Genomic DNA, 26,164 nt, shown 5'->3' on the forward strand with positions numbered 1-26,164 from the left:
ACAATACATTTTTAGAACCACATGTTTATACTGGATATACGTGGACTCCAGTTTAGTTTATTCCAACAAAATCTTATTGCACAAATGATGTAAAGATCTAGTAATTTACAAGGCACACACAGGCAAACGACATATCATTCATTCATGAATAATCACCCTTGTTTAATCAAAAGTATGTAATAGAACTGTGCAGTGAACTGACTGTCAGTAATCACATTTGTCTTGATTCTGAAATGTCCCCTTCGCATTGAGGATTTCAAGTTGAAGGCCGACCACAGTACTGCAGGCATTGTTTCCAGAAAACAGGATCCCCCATTTATAGTGAAATGGCGATTTCTGTGGTCAATATTCGTGGATATAAAAACCTTTTCCGAACACAATCATGGTACATGATTTCTATTTCACTGGATGTATGTCTTTGAAGCAATTCCTTTAAAATCACACACAGACAAAGTTCTAAGGATCATTTAGTTGCTAAATGGTAGCCTGTAGTACCTGGTCGGCCTTCAACTTGAGGTTCTCCGTGAGAGGTGGCAGCACTGAGCTAGCCTGCACTGTCACTTCCTAGAGTAGCTAAAACTGTGCATGCAATGTTACCAAAAACTCCATGTAGCAAGATGGTGACATGCTGAAATGACACTTCCTGATCATCAAATGCGCCACTGAGCATTCTCATAGGAAACAATTGGGTGACGTCATTTTACAGTCTGCTTCAGAGTAAGGCATTACTGATTACTCGTACACCAATCCATCACTGAGTGGCAGTCCAACGGCCAATAGCGGTCTTCAGGCTTCTGTTGGGCATGATCAGAGTGGTTGGTAAAGGTAGGTTGGTCATGGGACTGGAGCGGTTCTTAGCGCTGATCCAACTCTCAATGGCCTCTCTCTCATAGGAATATCCATCTGTTGATTTCAGACACATTTTATACATCAGACATTGACATAATTACTTTTATAGGCTAAGTACAGTATAACGTGAGTTGGGGCAGGAAACAGTGCAGATTTCTATTTTAAAAAACAATAACAAATGGGCTACGTTAGCATTGACGAACAAGGACATGTATACTGTGCAGTTGGAAAGTATTCAGACCCCCTGACCTTTTCCACATTTTGTTACGTTACAGCCTTATTCTAAAATGGATTCAATATTTTTTTCTTAGTCTACACACAATACCTCATAATGACAAAACGAAATCAGGTTTTTAAAAATGTTTACAAATGTATTAACAATAAAAAACAAATACCTTATTTACATAAGTATTCAGACCCTTTGCTATGAGACTCGATATTGAGCTCAGGTGCATCCTGTTTCCATTGATCATCCTTGATGTTTCTACAACTTGATTGGAGTCCATCTGTGGTAAATTCAGTTGATTGGACATGATTTGGAAAGGCTCACACACCTGTCTTGATAAAGGTTCCACAGATGACAGTGCATGTCAGGGCAAAAACCAAGCCCTGAGGTCAAAGAAATTGTCCGTAGAGCTCTGAGACAGGATTGTGTCGAGGCACAGATCTGGGGAAGGGTACCAAAACATTTCTGCAGCATTGAAGGTCCCCTAGAACACAGTGGCCTCCATCATTCGTAAAAGTTTGGAACCACCAAGACTTTTCCTAGAGCTGGCCAAACTGAGCAATCGGGGGAGACGGGCCATGGTCAGGGAGGTGACCAAGAACCCGATGGTCACTGACCGAGCTCCAGAGTTCCTCTGTGGCAATGGAAGAAACTTCCAGAAGGACAACCATCTCTGCAACACTCGACCAATCAGGCCTTTATGGTAGAGGGGCCAGATGGAAGCCACTCCTCAGTAAAAGGCACATGACAGCCTGCTTGGAGTTTACCAAAAGGCACATAAAGTACTCTCAGACCATGAGAAACAAGATTCCCTGGTCTGATGAAACCAAGATTGAACTCTTGGGCCTGAATGCCAAGCATCGCGTCTGGAGGAAACCTGGCACCATCCCTACCATGAAGTATGGTGGTGGCAGCATCATCATACTGGGGATGTTCTTCAGCGGCGGGGACTGGGAGACTAGTCAGGATCGAGGCAAAGATGAACGGAGCAAAGTAGAGAGAGATCCTTGATGAAACCTGCTCCAGAGCACTCAGGACCTCAGACTGGGGCAAAGATTCACCTTCCAACAGGACAATGACCCTAAGCACACAGCCAAGACAACACAGGAGTGGCTTCGGGACAAGTCTCTGAATGTCTTTGAGTGGCCCAGCCAGAGCCCGGACTTGAACCCAATCGAACATCTCTGGAGAGACCTGAAAATAGCTGTGCAGCGACGCGCCCCATCCAACATGACAGAGCTTGAGAGGATCTGCAGAGAAGAATGCAAGAAACTCCCCAAATACAGGTGTGCCAAAGTTTGTAGCGTCATACCCAAGAAGACTCGAGGCTGTAATCGCTGCCAAAGGTGCTTCAACAAAGTACAAGGTCTGAATACTTATGTAAATCTGAAATTTAATTTTTCTTTTTAAATACATTTGCAAAAATTTCTAAAAACCTGGTTTTGCTTTGTCATTATAGGGCATTGTGTGTAGATGGAGGAGGGCCATTTTTTAGAATAAGGCTGTAATGTAATAAAATGTGGAAAAAGTGAAGGGGTCTGAATACTTTCTGAATGCACTGTATGGTTGCGTTTAGACCGGCAACCCAATTTGGATCTTTTTTCCACTAATTAGTCTTGACAAATCTCAGATCTTTTCAAGTCAGATTTTTCAGAGCTGATCGGATTGGTCAAAAGACCAATTAATGAAAAAATACGCAGCCTATGTGAGACAGATGTTTTTATGCCCTCTCCCTCACCTGCAGCAATGACAGGGTCCTTCATCACCTCTCTGGTGATTGGACAGAGGAACTCATCTGGGGCGTCTAGTCCCGTCAACTCTGCCTTCAGAGCTTCCACCTTCCTCAGGACTTTACCACGGAGACCCACCAACTCTAGCAAAACAATGGCAACATACAAAACTATACTGGACAAACATAAAACGCAACACGTAAAGTGTTGGTCCCATGTTTCAAGAGCTGAAATCAAAGAACCCAGAAATGTTCCATAATGCACAAAAAAAGCATATTTCTCTTAAATGTTGTGGACACATTTGTTTACATCCCTGTTGGTGAGCATTTCTCTTTTGCCAAGATATTCCATCCACCTGACAGGTGTGGCATATCAACAAGCAGATTAAACAGCATGATCATTACACAGGTGCACCTTGTGCTGGGAGCGTGCAATTTTTAAATAAAGGTTAAATAAAAAATATAAATACACAGGTGCAGCTTGTGCTGGGGACAAAAGGCCACTCTAAAATGTGCAGTTTTGTCCCACAACACAATGCCACAGATGTGTCAAGTTGAGGGAGCATGCAATTGGCATGCTGACTACAGGAATGTCCACCACAGCTGTTGCCAGAGAATTGAATGTTCATTTCTCTACCATAAGTGTAACCACGCCAGCCCAGGACCTCCACATCCGGCTTCTTCACCTGCAGGATCGTTTGAGACCAGCCACCCAGACAGCTGATGAAACTGAAGAAGAGTATTTCTGTCTATAATAAAGCCCTTTTGTGAGGGAAAACTCATTCTGATTGTCTGGGCCTGTATAGATAAGTCATATTTATGGTTATGTGTGGTAGTAGTACATTTCCCTAGAAATTAACACAGCATGTGTGTGGACATTGGTGAAGGGTAAAGCCAAGCTGAGGAACTGCCAGTGTCAGTGCTTCCATAAACAAGCCCTCATTATCTGTGCTAGGAAACCCAATTTCACGGGAATGACAGCATCTACTGTTCAATAAAATGTGCAATCCTTTCTTCTGGCTTACCCCGATAAGAGGCAGATGCATAAATCTGACAGGGATTCTCCTTCACCCATCTTCACAGAAACAAAGGGTAATACTGATGATTCAAAGCCTGTAGACGGTTTTAAAGCTCTGCTTTTCAAAAGCAGCAGGAAACTGAACGTCATCCCTGAGGATCACTTGAATCTGTCATTGGTGTTGGAACTTGGAATGTTCCACAGGAAGAGAGATGGTTGCCAAGAAGATGTCCGCTATCACTTGGGGCACAGCAAAGCAACCGCTGCTCAATAGAATTGTAACTCCTAAAGCCTACAGTTACCCAACGGAATAGGTTTGAATAGTGCATCTCCAGGGCCAGAGAATTGTGGTTCTCCAGTGGGTGCCAGTATGTCGACAGCAGGTACCAGTAGGCCACCTTTATTAGAGCAGCACGTCACCTTTCTGGCATGGTGAAACAGAGTCCCAGACACAATGACGTCTGCCTCCTGCCCTTGGCTGCATTGTAGATAATTCAGTTAGGGCCTCTGTGGAGCAGAACTGAGCTGCAGTCTGAAAACGGCCTCATTGTCAGGCAGTTCGACAGGGTCCGGGATGTATACCAAGGAATGATCATCTCCCCAATCAGACGGTTTTGACTAGATGGTATACAGCTACGGACAGAAGTGAGTTTTCGTAGCAGGTTAGGAGAATTAGGTTAAGGTTAGGAAAAGGGTTAGGGTTAGCTAAAATTCTCCCCGATCCAAACATACCACTTTTTTACCGTAGCTTCATACCATCTAGCAGCATCCCAATCAGACCTCTTCCTGTGGAAGACCTTGCTCCTACATATGGAATGCTCTGTTTGTTAATCAGGGTTCTGCCATTACCTAGTGACTTGGTGCTCAAGGGAAACAGATCCAAACACACACACACGTGCGCTTAGGCTAGGAACTGACAGAAAACTGTGTTGGTGGCGTGAAAGACAGAATCCCCGCCACCTGCCACACATCAGTGAGATTATGGCACTAGGTCATGATGACTTTAGTGTCTCGGTAGAGTTAATTAGCCAGCACCTGCAATCAGGGGCCCCATGAGACTGTGGGGAGCAAACTCAACCAATGTGATTGGAGGAAACTCAGTGCAGATGCAGCACTATAGATAGATTGGGAAGTGCAATCACAAAAGGTCAAATCCCAGTGGGGAAAAGTGCTCAATCAAAATGTGTACATCCAATCAGACTTGCTGAACCCATTAGTCATACAATTAACTAATGTGGATAAGGGAATTTCTCAACTCTGAGCAATATTTACAGTATCTTTGTGACTGCATTGCAGCAAATGAGGTGACATTTATGATTGCTTGCAAAATACACTTTGTAACTTAACCTCACAGTTTGCACATTGACAAACCACCATAAACCTGTAATGCAGCGGACTGATGTTTGCTGTAGATGGGGGTTGTTGTACCAGAAAAGCTAGTCCCTAGAGATAACACATGTCCTACTGTGCTGCACCGAGGTGCTGTTCTCTCTCTGTGGGTGTGATACAGAATTCTCCCTAAACCCCTACAGCAGGGATCATAAACTAGGTTGTAGCCGCGGCACAATTTCTTTCTTCAGCGTATGGTCAGGAACATAATTACAAATCATTTGTAGACTACATATTGACCGCAAGAAGCCAAAACAGATGATAATTTCAAACCTTGCTTATATTTCTATACAATTACATATACAGTATCTTTCTATTATGCATGGGAATACTTTGGAACAGATTTCCAAAATTAAAATCACTTGGTGTTTTTACAGTCTTTTATGTCCAACATTAAAAAAGATAAACTTTTTGGGAAGCGTTCTGCCAGTTTGGGAACCCTCCTCTACAGAGATGTGGTGAAGCATCTCATTTATTTCACTGTATCCACAAACAGCATCTTCAGGAAATCCTAAAGTAGGTTAGTGTGGACAGTGGAAAGGGGATTCATAGCAATGTAATGATTCCTCAGTAATGATTCATTGGTAATGATTCAGAAAACTATAGTCTTTATGGCACTATCTATTTCAATCATATCACAGTGAAGACACAGAGTAAACATATCATTTTCTCTCCAACATTGATGGTTGAGGTAATAGCATGCCATCGAAAATGTAAGACACTAGGTCCTGTCCAAACTATTTTAACATCTATGGTCATCTGATGGCTGATGGGAAATTGTCTGAAGCAAATTATATAAGCAAGTAATATCCAATGGGACATTTTGGAAGTAGTAATGTCACAGCTTGGCTGCCCCAAAGCAGATTACAATGTAATTTTGGGAGCATTGTGGGAATATTAGAAGATAAAAGCCTCTGTGGCATGTATTCCATTCCAACAGAACTGCACAATCCAGAATAATCCTATGTATCTAATCCAGAATAATCCTATGTATCTACTCCTGGGTCCCTTTATTACTAATGAGAAATGGAGATGCCAGGTCACAGGTCAGACACAGGGGCGCCGTATGGGGGGGGGGGGGGGGGGGGGGGCATTTGGTTAAAAAAAAAAATGTATTAACCTTTCATCATTAATATAGTATTTTATTTACAATGTACTAATAAAACTAAACGGTTTATTTTTCACACCCTCTATTTACATGGTCCTGCCCCCAAACCAGGTGTGAACGGTATTTGCTAGCAGTGAATTGCGAGTGAGGAGGCTGGTGGAGCATCATGTCTCAACTTCCTAAAGAAAAATCTGGTTTACAAAAACGAAAAGAAAGAAAAGACAGGAGAGAGAAAAGAAAGAGTGTCGTCCTATCACCCAATTTTTCACAAAGGAAGGTGGGTGTAGTCTGTGATTAGTGAAAATTAACCTGTTAGCTTAGTACATAGTGAAATAGGCTACTTTTGCTCCCCTAACATTAGTCACATAGTATCTTCACAGAAAATTATGAGTGTTTACATTTCACTCCTCTTTTAGCCGACATTTAATCAATGCAGGCAAACTTTCAGCAAGATATTCATACTAAATCAGTTGTCCCTGCCTGGTGCAGCTTCAGGCTCAGCAGCCGTCTCCCCATCCCCCTGAACCAGCCCTACTCCCAACTGAAGGAGGTGAGCAGCATTGTGTTGAATGACATGTCAGTTGGCATAATTGCAGGGGGTCCGTGGGAATTTCTTTTTTAATTATTATGAAAAGAAATTAAACTGATTCCATCCTTTTCAATGATAAGAATTCAAACAGTAATTATTTTTCCACATAATGATCATTATATGAAACAAAAACAGCCTATAGTCTGTATTGGATGCTGGACAGTTTGAAGCATTGAGTCTTTATAAGTCTGTATAAGTGACTGCCAATGTTAAAATAATACCTTCAAATCATATGGCCAAGGTATTTCTCCATGGCTTTGATGCAGACTGAAATATGGTAGTTTACTGACATCTAGTGGTGGTGATATGCAACAGCAGGTCATTTGGATCAATATTCTTCAGTTTTCACTGCCGTTGAATTTTTTTCCGTGGTGCATGCAGTTAATTTAAGTCAACAAAGTAACTGAAATAGCATCTGAAAATGTGGTTATGATGTTATTACAAATGGTATTATATTATAAGATATATTATCATATGCGTCAAGCACACACTCTATAGAGCCAGGACCCTCTGATACAGTTTTGTCAGGGAGGAGTGTGGAAGTGGAGGAAGAGGTGAAAGACAGTGCCGGCAGTACCAATGACCCATCTGCTAGCCACGGCCCGCTAACTTTCTGAACGCCGTGCCTCCCACTCGCCTAGCATAGTAGCGACTACCGAACGGCTCCCTGACTCACCTATTGCTGCTCATTGGACCCTATGATCACTCGGCTACACAAGCCTCTCTCTAAATGTCAATATGCCTTGTCTTCTGCTGTTCCCGGGTAGTTATTATTGTTGTATTTCACTGTAGAGCCCCTAGTCCAGCTCAACATGCCTTAGATAGCTCTTTTGTTACACATCCCACACATGGGGAGACCTCACCTGGCTTAACTGGTGTCTCCAGAGATGCAAGCTCTATCATCGTCGATCAATGCCTAGGTTTACCCCCACTGTACTCACATCCTACCATACCCTTGTCTGTACATTATACTCTGAATCTATTCTACCACGCCCAGAAGTCTGCTCCTTTTATTCTCTGTTCCCAACGCACTAGACGACTAGTTCTTATAGCCTTTAGCCGTACCCTTATCCTACTCCTCCTCTGCTCCTCTGGTGATGTAGAGGTTAACCCAGACCCTGTAGCCCCCAGCTTTACACCTATTCCCCAGGCGCTCTCATTTGTTAACTTCTGTAACCGTAAAAGCCTTGGTTTCATGCATGTTAACATCAGAAGCCTTCTCCCTAAATTAGTTTTATTTACTGCTTTAGCACACTCCGCCAACCCTGATGTCCTAGCCGTGTCTGAATCCTGGCTTAGGAAGGCCACCAAAAATGTAGAAATTTCCATCCCAAACTACAACATTTTCCGTCAAGATAGAACTGCCAAAGGGGGCGGAATTGCAATCTACTGCAGAGATAGCATGCAGAGTTCTGTCATATCCAGGTCTGTGCCCAAACAGTTGGAGCTTCTACTTTTAAAAATCCACCTTTCCATAAATAAGTCTCTCACTGTTGCCGCTTTTTATAGACCCCCCTCAGCCCCCAGCTGTGCCCTGGACACCATATGTGAATTGATTGCCCCCTATCTATCTTCCGAGTTCGTACTGTTAGGTGACCTAAACTGGGATATGCTTATCACGCCGGCCATCCTACAATCTAAGCTAGATGCCCTCAATCTCATACAAATTATCAAGGAACCTACCAGGTACAACCCTAAATCCGTAAACTTGGGCACCCTCATAGATATCATCCTGACCAACCTGCCATCTAAATACACCTCTGCTGTTTCCTCAGCGATCACTGCCTGCATCCGTAATGGGTCCGCGGTCAAATGACCACCCCTCATCACTGTCAAACGCTCACTAAAACACTTCAGCAAGCAGGCTTTTCTAATCGACCTGGCCGGGTATCCTGGAAGGATATTGACCTCATCCCGTCAGTAGAGGATACCTGGTTGTTCTTTAAAACTGCTTTCCTCACCATCTTAAATAAGCATGCCCCATAAAAAAATTTTAGAACTAAGAACAGATATAGCCCTTGGTTCACTCCAGACTTGACTGCCCTTGACCAGCACAAAAACCTCCTGTGGCGTTCTGCATTAGCATCGAATAGCCCCCGCGATATGCAACTTTTCAGGGAAGTCGGGAACCAATATACACAGTCAGTTAGGAAAGCTAAGGCTAGCTTTTTCAAACATAAATTTGCATCCTGTAGCACTAATTCCAAAACGTTTTGGGACATAGACAATCTGGACCCTCTCTTCCTAAAATGATCTGCCGAAAGTGTTGCAACCCCCATTACTAGCCTGTTCAACCTCCCTATCGTATCGTCTGAGATCCCTAAAGATTGGAAAGCTGCCGCAGTCATCGACCTCTTCAAAAGGGGGAGACACTCCAGACCCAAACTGTTATAGACCTATATCCATCCTGCCCTGTCTTTCTAAAGTCTTCGAAAGCCAAGTTAACAAACAGATCACCGACCATTTCGAATCCCACTATACCTTCTCCACTATGCAATCTGGTTTCCGAGCTGGTCATGGGTGCATCTCAGCCACGCTCAAGGTCTTAAATGATATCATAACCGCTATAGATAAGACAGTACTGTGCAGCCGTTTTCATCGACCTGGCCAAGGCTTTCGACTCTGTCAATCACCGCATTCTTATCGGCAGACTCCATAGCCTTGGTTTCTCAAATGACTGCCTCGCCTGGTTCACCAACTACTTCTCAGATAGAGTTCAGTGTGTCAAATCGGAGGGGCCGGTTGTCTGGACCTCTGGCAGTCTCTATGGGGGTGCCACAGGGCTCAATTCCTGCCTTCCCTGTGGCTCAGTTGGTAGAGCATGGTGTTTGCAATGCCAGGGTTGTGGGTTCGATTCCCACAGGGGGCCAGTACAAAAAAAATGCATGAAATGAATAAAATGTATGCATTCACTACTGTAAGTCGCTCTGGATAAGAGCGTCTGCTGTAAATTCTCGGGCCGACTCTTTTCTTTGTATATATCAATGATGTTGCTCTTGCTGCTGGTGATTCTCTGATCCACCTCTACGCAGACGACACCATTCTGTATACATCTAGCCCAACCTTGGACACTGTGTTAACAAACCTCCAAACGAGCTTCAATGCCATACAACACTCCTTCCGTGGCCTCCAACTGATCTTAAATGCCAGCAAAACTAAATGCATGCTCTTCAACCGATTTCTGCCCGCACCCGCCCACCCGCCTAGCATCACTACTCTGGACCAGAGGTCGACCGATTAATCAGAATGGCCGGTTAATTAGGGCCGATTTCAAGTTTTTATAACAATCGGTAATTGGTCTTTTTGGACACCGATTTAATTACACCTTTATTTAACTAGGCAAGTCAGATTAAAAACACATTCATATTTTCAATGACGGCCTAGGAACGGGGGTTAACTGCCTTGTTCAGGGGCAGAACAACAGATTTTTACCTTGTCACCTCGGGGATTCGATTTTGCAACCTTCCGGTTGCTAGTCCAACGCTCTAACCACCTGCCTTACATTGCACTCTACGAGGAGCCTGCGTGGCAGGCTGACTACCTGTTACGCAAGGGCAGCAAGAAGCCAAGGTAAGTTGCTAGCTAGCATTAAACTTATCTTATAAAAAACTATCAAACAATCACTAGTTAAACTAGTAATATTATCAACCATGTGTTGTTATCTAACGTGTCCTGCGTTGCATATAATCGATGCGGTGCCTGTTGATTTCTCATTGAATCACAGCCTACTTCGACAAACGGGTGATGATTTAACAAGCACATTTGCGAAAAAAGTACTGTCGTTGCACCAATGTACCTAACCATAAACATCAATGCCTTTTATTAAAATCAATACACAAGTATATATTTTTAAACCTGCATATTTAGTTAATATTGCCTGCTAACATGAATTTCTTATAACTAGGGAAATTGTGTCACTTCTCTTGCGTTCCGTGCAAGCAATCAGGGTATATGCAGCAGTTTGGGCCGTCTGGCTCATTGCGAACTGTGTGAAGTCCATTTATTCCTAACAAAGGCCGTAATTAATTTGCCAGAATTGTACATAATTATGACATAACATTGAAAGTTGTGCAATGTAACAGGAATATTTAGACTTAGGGATGCCACCCGTTAGATAAAATACGGAACGGTTCCGTATTTCACAGAAATAATAAACATTTCGTTTTCGAAATTCTCGTTTCCGGATTCGACCATATTAATGACCAAAGGCTCGTATTTCTGTGTGTTATTATGTTATAATTAAGTCTATGATTTGATATTTGATAGAGCAGTCTGACTGAGCGATGGTAGGCAGCTGCAGGCTCGTAAGCATTCATTCAAACAGCACCTTGGTGCGTTTGCCAGCAGCTCTTCGCAATTCTTCAAGCATTGAGCTGTTTATGACTTCAACTCCAGAGATTAGGCTGGTGTAACCGATGTGAAATGGCTAGCTAGTTAGCGGGGTGCGCGCTAATAGCGTTTCAAACGTCACTCGCTCTGAGACTTGGGAGTGGTTGTTCCCCTTCCTCTACATGGGTAACGCTGCTTCGAGGGTGGCTGTTGTCGATGTGTTCCTGGTTTGAGCCCGGGTAGGAGCGAGGAGAGGGACGGAAGCTATACTGTTACACTGGCAATACTAAAGTGCCTATATGAACATCCAATAGTCAAAGGTATATGAAATACAAATCGTAGAGAGAGAAATAGTCCTATAATTCCTATAATAACTACAACCTAAAACTTCTTACCTGGGAATATTGACGACTCATGTTAAAAGGAACCACCAGCTTTCATATGTTCTCATGTTCTGAGCAAGGAACTTAAACGTTAGCTTTTTTACATGGCACATATTGCACTTCTCCAACACTTTGTTTTTGCATTATTTAAATCAAATTGAACATGTTTCATTATTTATTTGAGGCTAAATTGATAATATAATAATATAATACATAAATACTAAGTTAAAATAAGCGTTCATTCAGTATTGTTGTAATTGTCATTATTACAAATTGTTAAAAAAATACACCCCCCCCAAAAAAATAAATAATAATCTGCCGATTAATCGGTAGTGGCTTTTTTGACGCGCCAATAATCGGTATCGGCGTTGAAAAATCATAATCGGTCGACCTCTACTCTGGACGGTTCTGACTTAGAATATGTGGACAGCTACAAATACCTAGGTGTCTGGTTAGACTGAAAACTCTCCTTCCAGACTCACATTAAGCATCTCCAATCCAAAATTAAATCTAGAATCTGCTTCCTATTTTGCAACAAAGCCTCCTTCATTCATGCTATCATCTATAAGTCTTTGCTAGTTAAAGCCCCGCCTTATCTCAGCTCACTGGTCACCATAGCAACGCCCACCCATAGCACGCACTCCAGCAGGTATATTTCACTGGTCATCTCCAAAGCCAACTCCTCCTTTGGTCACCTTTCCTTCCAGTTCTCCACTGCCAATGACTGGAACGAATTGCAAAAATCACTGAAGCTGGACACATATCTCCCTCTCTAACTTTAAGCATCAGCAGCTTACCCATCACTGTACCTGTACACAGCCCATCTGTAAATAGCACACCCAACTACCTCATCCCCATATTGTTCTTTTTTTTGTTGCTCTTTTGCACCCCAGTATCTCTACTTGCACATCATCATCTGCACATCTATCACGCCAGCATTAATACTAAAATGTAATTATTTCGCCACTATGGCCTATTTATTGCCTTACCTCCCTAATCTTACTACATTTGCACACACTGACATATATTTTTCTATTGTGTTATTGACTGTACGTTTGTTTATCCCATGTGTAACTCTGTGTTGTTGTTTTTGTCGCACTGCTTTGCTTTATCTTGGCCAGGTCGCAGTTGTAAATGAGAACTTGTTCTCAACTGGCCTACCTGGTTAAATAAAGGTGAAATAAAAATAAAATACATTTTAAAAATGCAGATGATGAGGATGGAGCAAATGAGAGAAGGTGCACAGAAAGAGACAGACAAAGTGAGGATGTTGAAAAACAAGCTGATCGGTGACTTTGTTAGCAAGAAGGCTTGGTGCTGGGCTCTTGGTGAGTAAGGCTGAGCAAGGGCCAGTGATGACTGTTAAATAGCATGGCTATGGATATTGGATCACTACACACGATGCCCACAGGCATGATAATGTTAATTTATTTGAATTGACGAGGTTAATGTATATTTAAGTTATATTTATTTTAAGAGAACTTTCCATTCAATAAATTGTACCATTCAAATGACATTTAGACTAAAAGACGGCCTTCAGCACATTTCTTATAGAGGGTATCAGTCTTGCATCAAATAGTGAATTCCATTGTATGCAGAATGCTGCATGCATGTCTGCACAGTGTTATATTTTCACAGCTCACTGTCAGTAAATATCATACAGTAAATATTGGACTACAAGAGAGTTGCAAGCCTGCAAAGGTAGTTATTTAAAGCTTTGAATGGGTCGGTTGGCTTCTGGAGGTGTGTGGTTACAGCAATTGTGCAGGGTTGGTGTGGCCTGTGGTGGTGGGGCCCAATGTGATATCTTTTCATGGGGCCCAAAACCTCTGGCGGCGGCCCTGGTTAGACATGCCTGAGACCTGTGTGTTGTGTTGTAGGTAGGGTGGCAAAAGGGTTTTACAGAAATCATTGGAGGATTCTGGGTGTCCTGATTCCGGGAATCTTCCAACCCGCTGCACCGCTGTTAAATTGTTGCCGCCACACCCACATTTTTTACTAAATTAATCTGGATGGAAAAACACCTTCAGTGTAAATTTAAATGACTAAAAGCAAATCAGAAAGTTTGTAGAAAATATACATTTACATATATTTACATATCTTTGAGAACTACAAATCACCAAAATAAAAGCTAAAATGATTAAACCAATAAATAAAATGAATTTACGAGTACTTTTGGCATGGCTGGATTACCGACCGAGCACGCAGAGCACATGCTTAGGGTCCCCGATTAGGGTCCTCGTTGATTTGGTTAAAATGTTTGAGCATCAAAATACAGAATTAGCCATTGCAAAATGTGTAGAACTGCAGGAAATTAGCTTTCACGCTGCAACATTTCCTGTCAGCTCTTCTCAAACTCCTTCTACAAAAAAAAAGTAGCCCCCCCCCCCCCCCCCCCCATACACCACCTTTGCAAAAAAAATTATAGGAGAAACACTGAACCCGGGTTTCTGGAAAATCTGGGGAACGTTACCAGAATTGTGCAACCCTAGTTGTGAATTCCATGTCCTTACCAATGCTCAACTCTGAGGACAGGGTCTCCTTGGTCAGACAGAGCAGCTCAGGGCCGTCTATGTTATTGGTTGTGAAGGTGGTGACCAGCTCCTCCAGACCCTCCTCACTCAGCCAGGCCAACACATCCTCCTCGGACCAGTCGCTCACCAGCAGCCTGGAGTGACCTGACAGCTTCCTTCCTGCTCCTGCGGAACACACACAAACAGAGGAAGGGAGGAAGGGCCTTCCCACATGCCCCCTCCTCAAGTCCTTCACCCCCACCCGTCTCCTGCAATACTACTTATCAGATCCCTACAAACACATCCCACACATTCCACACATCCCACACATTCCACACAAAGAAAACACTCCATCGATGCTGATAGCAAATGACCAACCAGTGATTCCTAACCTGTCACCAAACGATACCTCCTCTTTTTATCAACAGTGCTTTAAATCACATTTGCATGCCCTAGGAATATTTATCAGCTTCGGAGCCTCCCTCCCCCGGACAAGGTTGTGTTTTTCTAGCCTTTGCAGGCACACTGTTCGTCAGAGGCAACCTTCACACGACATTGTGCGAGCGGCTATCATTTTTCATGTATCGCCAAGATAAAAGGCACAGCGTCGTGTGCTGCGCTTGCTAAAATGGCACCACGTAGGAAATGTAAAGCATGGAGTGTTGCTCATTAAAGCAGCTGAGTAATAACAGTGAGGACTAGTGGAGTTATTTCTCATTAACGTGGCATTGTTTGCTTTTCCTCACCTCTCTTGCTACCTTCGCGTCACCCTCCATCTCTGGCTACCCGTTATCCTAGTCATTCACAATCGTTTCCTTGCCCCTCCGGCCAAAATAACAACGCCACTGACTTCCCCACTGAATTTCCCTCTGAGAAGCATTCGCGTGGACGGGGGGCTTAATGATGTTATGTGAAACAGCAGCCACACTATCAACCGAAACGCACCAGGACAGCAAGTGTCCTCTTATCAAATCTGCCTGTACTGTACGCTAACACCTCACCCTTCACAGTCCCACAGAGATGGGACTCTGAGCCTGCATCCCGAATGGCACCCTATGGACCTAGTCAAAAGTAGTGCACTCGATTTGGGACTCAGGGGAAGGTCATGTCAATATGCTTGAAGCTTCTGGGAGCCTAGCTGACTGGGAGGGGGTTAGGGAAGGTCTGCCAAGAGAGGGTTCTTTTTTTTATCTGGAAAGGTTCCACTCTTGAACTGGCTCCTCGTCAACATCTGTCACTTTACAAGTCATCATCGTTTATTTTAATGCCTCCTCCAGACATCTCATCCATTTATTGGCCCAGTATCTGGCTCCAGCTCCAGGGTGATGTTCCCCCTACATGCAGGTCTGCGATCAGCTCCCCTAATCCTAACCCCATTAGTGGGGAAAATGCTAAACTAACCAAAGATCAGCATCTATGGGCAGTATCTGGAGACTTCTGCTCCTGACCGTCCCATCATGCACTGGAATGAATGATATGACATTTCCCTGTGTGTTCTTACCTTGGCATGAGAGGTTCCTGGATTGAGCTAGAAGTCACAAGAAAATGCAAAATTAATCACTTTCAAAGGAGATTGTGTACACAGAGCAAGAGAGAGAGCTTGGAATGTGCTCTGTCAACATGCCTACTCTCAGAAGGAAACCCTCTGTTGAATACTCTAGTCTAGCTTGGCCCCCTGATGTCTGAAGACACAGCTTCATTTCTTGAGTGTTTACGTGTTTAAGACATTTCATCTGATTTCTCTCTGTCTCGCCATTGGGCCCTCTGCAAGTGTGGCACTGTGGGGCTTAGAGGTTAGACAAGGTCATTATGGATCACGTCACCTAGGTTCAGAGCCAGCCTGCTGATGACCATTAAAGGGGGAAAATTCAAAAAAAAAATTCAACTTCCTATTCATCATCATCTCCAGCACCACCCCAACATCAACATGTGAAAATGGCCCGTTTCTATGTTTGTAGTAAAAAATATAGAAGATAAGTGTTTCAAATGACATCATGGGTGTGCATCATGTGATTTTAACCAATTGCCTACAAATTGTCTACAAATTGGTTGATGATGTCATTGGAAACACTTATCTTCCTCTATCTTTTTTTACTTTGCTTAAGTCTGGCCCTGTCAGCACAGCAGGCACAGTACTCCTCCTCCAGCTCTCCCAGAGGAGCATCTCCCACTGGGGCTACATTCCCACTACACTCCCTATGGAACTGGCTGTCTGGCTCACACAAAATGGCTGCTGGGCTTTGAGTGGTACATTAGAGTACAGCAGGCTACAACCTACCCTGCCCACTATCTCTATCTGCTATCCTCCACACGTTGACCTTCTTGTCCATGGAGCCAGTAGCCATCCAGGGCAGGGTTGGAGAGAAGGCACAGGCTGTCACAAAGCTAAGAGAGGGAAGGCACAGGAATTCAGTGTCTTCGACGCATACAATTCCAGTGAGTTATATAACGTCAGAGAGTAACAGGCAGGTCATGCTGGTACCTCTCATGCCGTTTCAAAGTGTGAAGAAGGACTCCATCGCTCTACAAAGGAAGAAATAAACAAACATTGACAAAGAAGAATGTCTGGCATTTCTCACTGTTTAGAGACTGTGATTTGTAAGAGGGAAACAGTGGTGTTAGTGTGGACGGATATGTCCGTTTTAAAAAGCAAAACAACTTACTAAGACCACACCCAAGATTGTGTTTTACATACCGCATTGTACACGGTCACTGTTTTATCCACTGAGCTGTTGAAGAACACAAAAGAGTGATTACATGCATTTCTTTCCTCAACAGCTCATCAGTACAAGATACAAACAAACAAATCGCACATAAAACAATTGTGTTTTCCCCATTATGTGCAGAAATTAAGCAAAAACTGCTACGTCACTAAACAAACACGAGCGTGAATGAGATTGAAGCCTCAATCACAGAGCAGCATGTCGTAACAGAGACCCCTAGTGGTCCAATAGGATAACAGCAGTATTTAAAAGCAGCAATGGATGTTTCTACCTGATTATACCAACAGAGGCTTTTTCCTACTGAATAGGGATGTATAGAATTCTTTGGTCACACCTTACGTTACAGTGATGCTATGACTGTACTTATTCCTAGAAGTACCCTAGAGTAGCATTAAGGCTATGCCAAAATGAGTGTTAGGGTAGTCCCCACTGGGTACAGACGTCAAAGCATGTTCCACGTTGGTTCAACATAATGTCATTGAAATGATGTGGCAACAACGCTGATTCAACCAGTGTGTGCCAAGCGGGTCCGGTCTAAGGCGTTCGTGCGGCTTGCGTTAGGATAGCTCTGGTCCAGGGTGTTCACGCAGCTCGCAATCCACACAAAAACGCCCTGGACCAGAAGCTATGGTTAGGGTTAAGGGTCATGAGAGGACTAACATCAGAGCATACATGGAGGACGGACGGTCTTACCCTGAGACAAGCAGCTCTCCATCAGAGGAGAAGGCACAGGAGAGCACAGGGGCTGACTGACCAGTCAGAGTGTGGAGCAGCTTCATCTCACAGGCTGGCAATCAAAAACACACAAAGACCTCATGTAGAGAAGACCTCGCCACCCACACCCCACAAGGCTGTGTGTCACACTGACCACCCCTCTGACCATCCCTGGAACCCTTCCCTTGACCACAAACACAGTTGGATTAACAACTGACTGTCCATTTAGGATTTGGCTACACACACGCACTACATTCCAATTCAGTAATGCCACATCGTATTTGCAGGTTGACAACTGAGCACTGTGGTAAGGCTGCTGCCCTTTTTCAAATTCATCTTATCTACATTACATTTTTTCCCCTGCTGGCAAGTCATTCAAAATCACTAACTGCTTCTTTTTAATTGAGCCTTTACAGGCTGAGGAAGTAGTGATGGCCATTTGGCTATTAAAATGCACAGTGAATGAAGAGATAAAGATAGAAATATATTTTTTTCTTCTTGAAAAAACACAAAAAAAACAATGCTACGGGACAATTGAGGAGGAAACGCATGAATAATAACACATCGGCTACAGGAAGCAGAAGCAGAATGCCAGTTGAATTGAAAGGTTACTGACACAAAAGAGAACTGGAAAATGATGACTATAAAAATTCCACCCATGCGGCTAAGCCCATCTGCAAAAGACAATTTCCTGTGAATGTGGAACAATAACCAGGCGATGCACAGCACCAGGGCCTGCACTTCGCAGCAGGCGGCCTATTCTGCAACCTGTGAGAGGTACGTGTTCTCTGGTTTCATTCCCTGTGTTTCTGTGTGCTCCCTTCAGTGTCCTGTGTCTGCTGCTCTAAGACAAAGGCACCACAACACATCCATGTGGAACACCACTCTGGACACACAGCTCACCCAGGAACAGCTTTCTCCACCGCAACAGAGACCGGTTAGTCACGACCTGTACTGTACTATACAAGTAGGACAGGACAAGACCATCCATCACCACCTTCCAGAGCAGGGTTGGGCAACAACAAAAAAACATGGGACTTATGTTGCCCACACCTGTTCCAGGCTAATACAAAGCCTGCTATCAGGCCATTCACGACCACTCAACATCAACTGTTCAGAGGAGACTGTGTGAATCAGGCCTTCATGGTTGAATTGCTGCAAAGAAACCTCTACTAAAGGACACCAATAAGAAACACGAGCAATGGGCATTAGACTGGTGGAAATCTGTCCTTTGGTCTGATGAGTCCAAATTGGAGATTTTGGGTTCCAACCGCAGTGTCTTTGTTAGACACAGGGTAGGTGAATGGATGATCTCCTCATGTGTAGTTCCCACCGTGGAGCATGGTGGAGGTGGTGTGGTGGTGTGGGGTGGCGACACTGTCTGTGATTTATTTTGAATTTAAGGCACGCTTAACCAGCATGGCTACCACAGCATTCTGCAGTGATACGCCATCCCATCTGGTTTGGGCTTAGTCGGACTATTATTTGTTTTCAATAGGACAATGACCCAACACACCTCCAGGCTGTGGAAGAGCTATTTGACCAAGAAGGAGAGTGATGGAGTGCTGCATCAGATGACCTGGCCTCCACAATCACCCAACCTCAACCCAATTAAGAAGGTTTGGGATGAGTTGGACCGCAGAGTGAAGGAAAAGCAGCCAACAAGTGCTCAGCATGTGTAGGAACTCCTTCAAGACTGTTGGAAAAACATTCCAGGTGAAGCTGGTTGAGAGAATGCCAAGAGTGTGCAAAGCTGTCATCAAGGAAAAGGGTGGCTACTTTTTTGCTTACTACATAATTCCATATGTGTTATTTCCTAGTTTTGATGTTTTCACTATTATTTTACAAGGTAGAAAATAGTAAAAATAAAGAAAACCCTTTGAATGAGTAGGTGTGTCCAAACTTGACTGGTACTGTATGTATACACACATCTAGAACAGAGCCCAGCATTTTTGACTCTATAACTAGTATGTGTTGAAAATACCATAAACACACTTTAAACAATGTTTGGATACATTTATTAAATGTTCATATTGAAAGGTATATATTTTTAAGCCCACAGGATAGAGATTTAACACAAGCACAACCACACAGGCAAGAGCACACACACAACCTTGCTGGTCTCTTGTCAAATCTGATATGACTGAAAACAATCTATTATTAATGAGGATTATTTTCCACTGATACGGTTTGTTCCAAACACTAATGCAATTATTTTATTCAGTGCAGATAATTCAAGGTTGTTGATGCTGTTCCCTATCTCTCGATCTGTTCCTGAGAGAGAGAGCGAGAGCGAGAGCGAGAGAGAGAGCAAGGAAAGGAAAGAAGAGAAGAAGAAAAAAAGAGAGAAAGGAAAGAAGAGAGAAAATTTTAAAAAAGAGAGAAAGGAAAGAAGAGAGAGAGAAACGGCCTGGGGTGAATGGAGGCGAGGCCAGCTTACCTGTTGCACCATGCTGAGATACGATCCATACCTTCAGTTGACTGTCCTGTCCACAGGAGGCCAATCGAAACTCCACCGAACTGAAATCTGTGGAGCAGAGGAACAAACCCGGCACATTGGCCCTCCATCAGAACAATAATGTTAAACTTGTTTACAAACCAGGCAATAACCCCCATAATAAAAACCCATCACAATAGGAGGACACAAATGGTTGTTGCCTATCATTTGAAGTGCTGGGAAACATTGATAATACATTTCAGGCAATTTCTAGAATTCAACTCTGACAATCATAAATGGATTGCATTGATAATAGGAACTCATGTTAATGATTGATGAAAGATTAAATAAATGTTTCACCAGTTTAATAAATGATTAGCTGAGAGCGGGTGGAACATCTAATCATCTAATCATAATTTACCATTGATAAAGATGAGTAAAAAAGACTGTAGGAAATAAATACAAATACTGATCTACAGTGTCTTCAGAAAGTATTCATACCCATTGACTCATTCCACATTTTGTTGTGTTACAGACCGAATTCAAAATCAATAAATCTTTTTCCCCTCACTCATTTCCACACCCCGTAATGACAAAGTGAAAAAATGTTTTTAGCAATTTTTGGAAATTTACAAAAAATGTCATATAGAAATATCTCATTTACATAAGTATTCAAACCCCTGAATCAAAACAGTACATGTTAGAATTACATTAGGAAGTGATTACAGCTGTGAGTCTTTCTGGGTAAGTCGAAGAGCTTTGCAAACCTGGAATGTGCAATATTTCACAATATTCTTTAAAAAATGATTCAAGCTCAAGTTGGTTGTTGGTCATTGCTAGATAGCCATTTTCAAGTCTTGCCATAGATTTTCAAGCCGTTTTAAGTCAAAACTTTAACTAAGCCACTCAGGAACATTCAATGATGTCTTGGTATGCAACTTGTGTATATTTGGCCTTGTATTTTAGGTTATTGTGCTGCTGCAAAGGTGAATTTGTTCCCAGTGTCTGTTGGAAAGCAGACTGAACCAGGTTTTCCTCTAGGATTTTGCCTGTGCTTAGCCCTATTCCGTTTATTTTTATCCTAAAAAACTCCCTAGTACTTGCCGATGACAAGCATACCCATAACATGATACAGCCACCACCATGCTTGAAAATATGAGTGGTACTTAGTGATGAGTTGTGTTGATTTGTCCCAAACATGCTTTGAATTCAAGACAAAGTTAATTTCTTTGCCACATTTTTTGAAGTTTTACTTTAGTGCCTTGTTGCAAACACGATGCATGTTTTTGGAACATTTTGATTCTGTAAAGGCTTTCTTCTTTTCACTCTGTCATTTAGGTTAGTATTGTGGAGTAACTACAATGTTGTTGATCCATCTTCAGTTTTCTCCTATCACAGCCATATACAACTCTATAACTGTTTTAAAGTTAGTTGGAGGTTGGAGACTTATATCTCCCTCACTAACTTTAAGCGTCAGCTGTCAGAGCAGCTTACCGATTGCTGCAGCTGTACACAGCCCATCTGTAAATAGCCCAACCAACTACCTACCTCATCCCCATATTTGTTTTTGTTTTCCTGCTCTTTTGCACACCAGTATTTCTACTTGCACATCCTCATCTGCACATATATCACTCCAGTGTAAATTGCTAAATTGTAATTACTTTTCCACCATTGGCCTATTTATTGCCTCACCTCCTTACTTCATTTGCACACACTGATTTTTTTATTGTGTTATTGTGTTTTTTTATCCCATGTGTAACTCTGTGTTGTTGTTTTTCTCGCACTGCTTTGCTTTATCTTGGCCAGGTCGCAGTTGTAAATGAGAACTTGTTCAACTGGCCTACCTGGTTGGTAAAAGGCCTCCACAATCAACCGATCACAACCCAATTGAGATGGTTTGGGATGAGTTGGACCGCAGAGTGAAGGAAAAGCAGCCAACAAGTGCTCAGCATTTTTTATTTAACCAGGCAAGTCAGTTAAGAACACATTCTTATTTACAATGACTGCCTACCCTGGCCAAACCTGGGCGACACTGGGCCAATTGTGCGCCACCCTATGGGACTCCCAATCACGGCTGGATGTGATGCAGCCTGGATTCGAACCAGGTACTGCAGTGACGCCTCTTGCACTGAGATGCAGTGTCTTAGACAACTGCGCCACTCAGGAGCCCAGCATATGTGGGAACTCCTGTTGGAAAAGCATTCCAGGTGAAGCTGGTTGAGAAAATGCCAAGAGTGTGCAAAGCTGTCATCGAGGTAAAGGGTGGCTACTTTGAAGAATCTACTGTAATTTCCGGACTATTGAGCGCACCTGAATATAAGCCGGAACCACTGAATTTTAAAAATATTATTATTTTGAACATAAATAAGCCGCACATGTCTATAAGCCGCAGGTGCCTACCGGTACATTGAAACAAATTAACTTTACACAGGCTTTAACGAAACACGGCTTGTAACAAAACATTTAAATTAGCAGTAAGCTTTAGTTGTCTTTTTGCACTGAGTCAATTCCTCACGCTGCTGTTTCCAACGTCTTATCATCGACTCATTTAGACCAAGCTCCCGTGCAGCAGCTCTATTTCCTTTTCCAACAGCCAGATCAATCACCTTTAACTTGAAAGCTGCATCATATGCATTTCTCTGTGTCTTTGCCATGATGAGGGTGACAAAATGACTACCGTAATCAGAATGATGGGAAGTTTGAGAGCGCTCGATTTAATCTAAACAGTAAACAAAAAAGTTGTTTGACCTTAACCCGTTTGGCAATTTCAGTGGTCTAATGAAAGCTTCATGCCGCCAAAAAACTGAGCACGTCACAGAATGTGTTTTTCTGTAGAAAATTTTTTTGAAAGCGGGAAAAATCCATATATTAGCCGCATCATTGTTTAAGCCGCGTGGTTCAAAGCGTGGGAAAAAAGTTGCGGCTTATAGTCCGGAAATTACGGTAAAATATATTTTGATTTGTTGAACACTTTTGGTCACTATTCCATATGTGGTCTTTCATAGTTTTGATGTCTTCACTATTATTATACAATGTAGAAAATAGTCAAAATAAAGAAAAACCCTTAACTGGGCACTATCCCAATTTGTTGAAGAGAACAGTTACTCAATGAGAGGATCAGGGAATGAGGTAACTGTGCTGTGCTCATCTTACCAATGTGAAACTGGGGTGCAAAATGGCAGCAGGTCACCCCCATATCATGTGCATCCCTCTCTGCATAGAGCTGCTTCATGTCCAGATCCCACACTTTGATATCTCCAGATGTACATCCTGTCACAAACATCTGACCACACGGAGTGAAGCAGCACGCCATCACCGTGGCCTCTGTCACGGTCTTAGATCTGGGAAGTTGAACATTGGAATATGACGTACCATTTTAAAGAGTAGGCCTAAATACACTTATTAGGTTGGAGCAATGAGGACAAGCAATACAATGCTTTATTCAAGTTTGGACACACCTACTCATTTAAGGGTATTGTTTTATTTTTCTATTTTCTGCATTGTAGAATAATAGTGAAGACATCAAAACTATGAAATAACACATATGGAATCATGTAGTAACCAAAAAAAAAAGTGTTCAACAATTCAAAATGTAGATTATTCCAAGTAGACACCCATTGCCTTGATGGCAGCTTTGCACACTTGGCATTCTCTCAACCAGCTTCACCTGGAATGCTTTTCCAACAGTCTTGAAGGAGTTCCCACAAATGCTGAGCACTTATTGGCTGCTTTTCCTTCATTCTGCGGTCCAACTCATCCCAAATCATCTTAATTGGGTTGAGGTTGGGTGATTGTGGAGGCCAGGTCATCTGATGCAGCACTCCATCACTCTCCTTCTTGGTAAAATAGCCCTTACACAACCTGGAGGTGTGTTGGGTCATTGTCCTGTTGTAAAACAAATGATCGTCCCACTAAGCGCAAACCAGATGGGATGGCGTATCGCTGCAGAATGCTGTGGTACCCATGCTGGTTAATTGTGCCTTAAATTCTAAATAAATCACTGACACTGTCACCAGCAAAGCACCCCCACACCATTACACCTCCTCCACCATGCTTCACGGTGGAAACCACACATGCGGAGATCATCCATTCACCTACTCTGCATCTCACAAAGACACAGCGGATGGAACCAAAAATCTCCCATTTGGACTCATCAGACCAAAGGACACATTTCCACCGGTCTAATGTCCATTGCTCGTGTTTCTTGACACAAGCAAGTCTCTTCTTCTTATTGGTGTCCTTTAGTGGTGGTTTCTTTGCAGTAATTCGACCATGAAGGCCTGATTCACACAGTATCCACTGAATAGTTGATGTTGACATGTGTCTGTTTCTTGAACTCTGTGAAGCATTTATTTGGGCTGCAATCTGAGGTGCAGTTAACTCTAATGAAGTTGTCCTCTGCAGAGGTAACTCTGGATCTTCCTTTCCTGTGGAGGTCCTCGTGAGAGCCAGTTTTATCATTATCATGGTTTTTGCAACTGCACTTTAAGAAACTTTCAAAGTTCTTGACATTTTCTGGATTAACTGACCTTTATGTCTTCAAGTAATGATGGACTGTCGTTTCTCTTTGCTTATTTGAGCTGATCTTGCCATAATATGGACTTGGTCTTGTAACAAACAGAGCTATCTTCTGTATACATGATTCCATATGTGATTCCACAGCATTCTGCAGTGATACGCCATCCCATCTGGTTTGGGCTTAGTGGGACGATCATTTGTTTTTCAATAGGACAATGACCCAACACACCTCCAGGCTGTGTAAGAGCTATTTGACCAAGAAGGAGAGTGATGGAGTTTGGGATAAGTTGGACCGCAGAGTGAAGGAAAAGCAGCCAACAGGTGCTCAGCATGTGTAGGAACTCCTTCAAGACTGTTGGAAAAGCATTCCAGGTGAAGCTGGTTGAGAGAATGCCCAGAGTGTGCAAAGCTGTCATCAAGGAAAAGGGTGGCTACTTTTTTGCTTACTACATAATTCCATGTGTGTTATTTCATAGTTTTGATGTCTTCACTATTATTCTACAATGTAGAAAACAGTAAAAATAAAGAAAAACCTTTGAATGAGTAGGTGTGTCCAAACTTTTGACTGGTAGTCCTACTGTATACATCTGTTTTTAATTACTAGTAAGATTGGTTGTCTAAAGCCATCAGGACAATGCGATATAGGGATTTGTCTCATGAACTATAACCTACTTGCGTAATTTCTTAGAGTGGAAATCCCAAAGGGCCAAGGTTCCATCTGATGCCCCTGACAGCAGGAGAGAGGAGTCGGGAGACAGTGAGCACACCCTGACTGGACTGCCTCCAGGATGTTCAAATTTTGTCGTTACCTCACCTGTTGCCATACTCCAAATGATAGTTAAAGCGTCTGTGGAACAGGTGAACAGGTAGGTGCCGCATACACTGAAACTGCAGCAGTGAACTCCATAGCGATGGCCTGACAGAGGTGAAAACGGCAACTCCGAGAAGTCATTGGTGTTATAGATGCGTATGGTCTTATCCCCGGAGCAAGTCGCCAGTAGTGTGGGGGAGAACGCGCACCAATTTACTTCATCTCGATGGTCCTGGAGCGTGCAGATTAATGACACCATTTTGTCACAGTAGATGCTCTTCCTGTAAATAAAAGTGAACAACCTTAGTTTACACTAGGTGGCGCAAAATACCCAGGCATTACCGGAACCGAAATTCGGTAGACATCACTGGATATAGAATAATACACCAAAATCTGGTAGGTAGGTACTACTTTCATGTGTGCAGGTGTTAAATCAGACAAAAGCGTTTTATTACTAATATCGTTAATATTACCAAATCTAAAACTATGAATCTTTGAATACAACAGTCGCTTACCTTTCTTTACCTGTTATCAGCATGCAGGTGCTGTTGGTGACAGGTGGCGCTTACCTTTTGTACACAATAAACCTCATGACCGATTGCTCAACACGTCACACTGGAAGTTATGTTAATGGCCCATTCGGACAGTGTAAGAAAATAAAATGTTAAGGTAAATGGCAAATTATACAACAAAATAATACTAATAATACGAGAAACAGTGAGTATCGTTAATCAGTAGGCCTTGTCGATACTGATACATTGAACAAAAATATAAATGCACCAACTACTGGTCCCTTGTATCATGAATTGAAAAGAAAATAATCCAGAA

The 26,164-nt window shown here is 42.8% G+C and overlaps 1 protein-coding gene across 2 annotated transcripts; it reads right to left on the reverse strand.

The window, feature by feature from the left end:
- Positions 1-22: 22 nt before the first annotated feature.
- LOC106586177 (WD repeat, SAM and U-box domain-containing protein 1) lies at positions 23-26,084 on the reverse strand. Of its 2 annotated transcripts, XM_014173136.3 has the most exons (13): positions 25,852-26,084; positions 25,340-25,617; positions 25,198-25,252; positions 23,161-23,348; positions 20,011-20,097; positions 17,550-17,643; positions 16,829-16,862; positions 16,616-16,656; positions 16,412-16,518; positions 15,635-15,661; positions 14,134-14,319; positions 2,814-2,948; positions 23-903 (listed from the first exon to the last, which is right to left on the reverse strand). In XM_014173136.3, the coding sequence occupies exons 1-13, from the start codon at positions 25,872-25,874 to the stop codon at positions 752-754; spliced, it is 1,407 nt and encodes a 468-aa protein (XP_014028611.2). In that variant the 5' UTR covers positions 25,875-26,084; the 3' UTR covers positions 23-751. The 2 variants fall into 2 exon arrangements, with proteins under 2 accessions (XP_014028611.2, XP_014028607.2); XM_014173132.3 differs by having other exon boundaries at positions 25,198-25,617; positions 25,852-26,077.
- Between the last annotated feature and the right edge of the window lie 80 nt (positions 26,085-26,164).

This window comes from Salmo salar, chromosome 25, assembly GCF_965601325.2.
Source record: "Salmo salar chromosome 25, fSalSal1, whole genome shotgun sequence".
In the NCBI taxonomy this organism is placed as follows: Eukaryota; Metazoa; Chordata; class Actinopteri; order Salmoniformes; family Salmonidae; genus Salmo; species Salmo salar.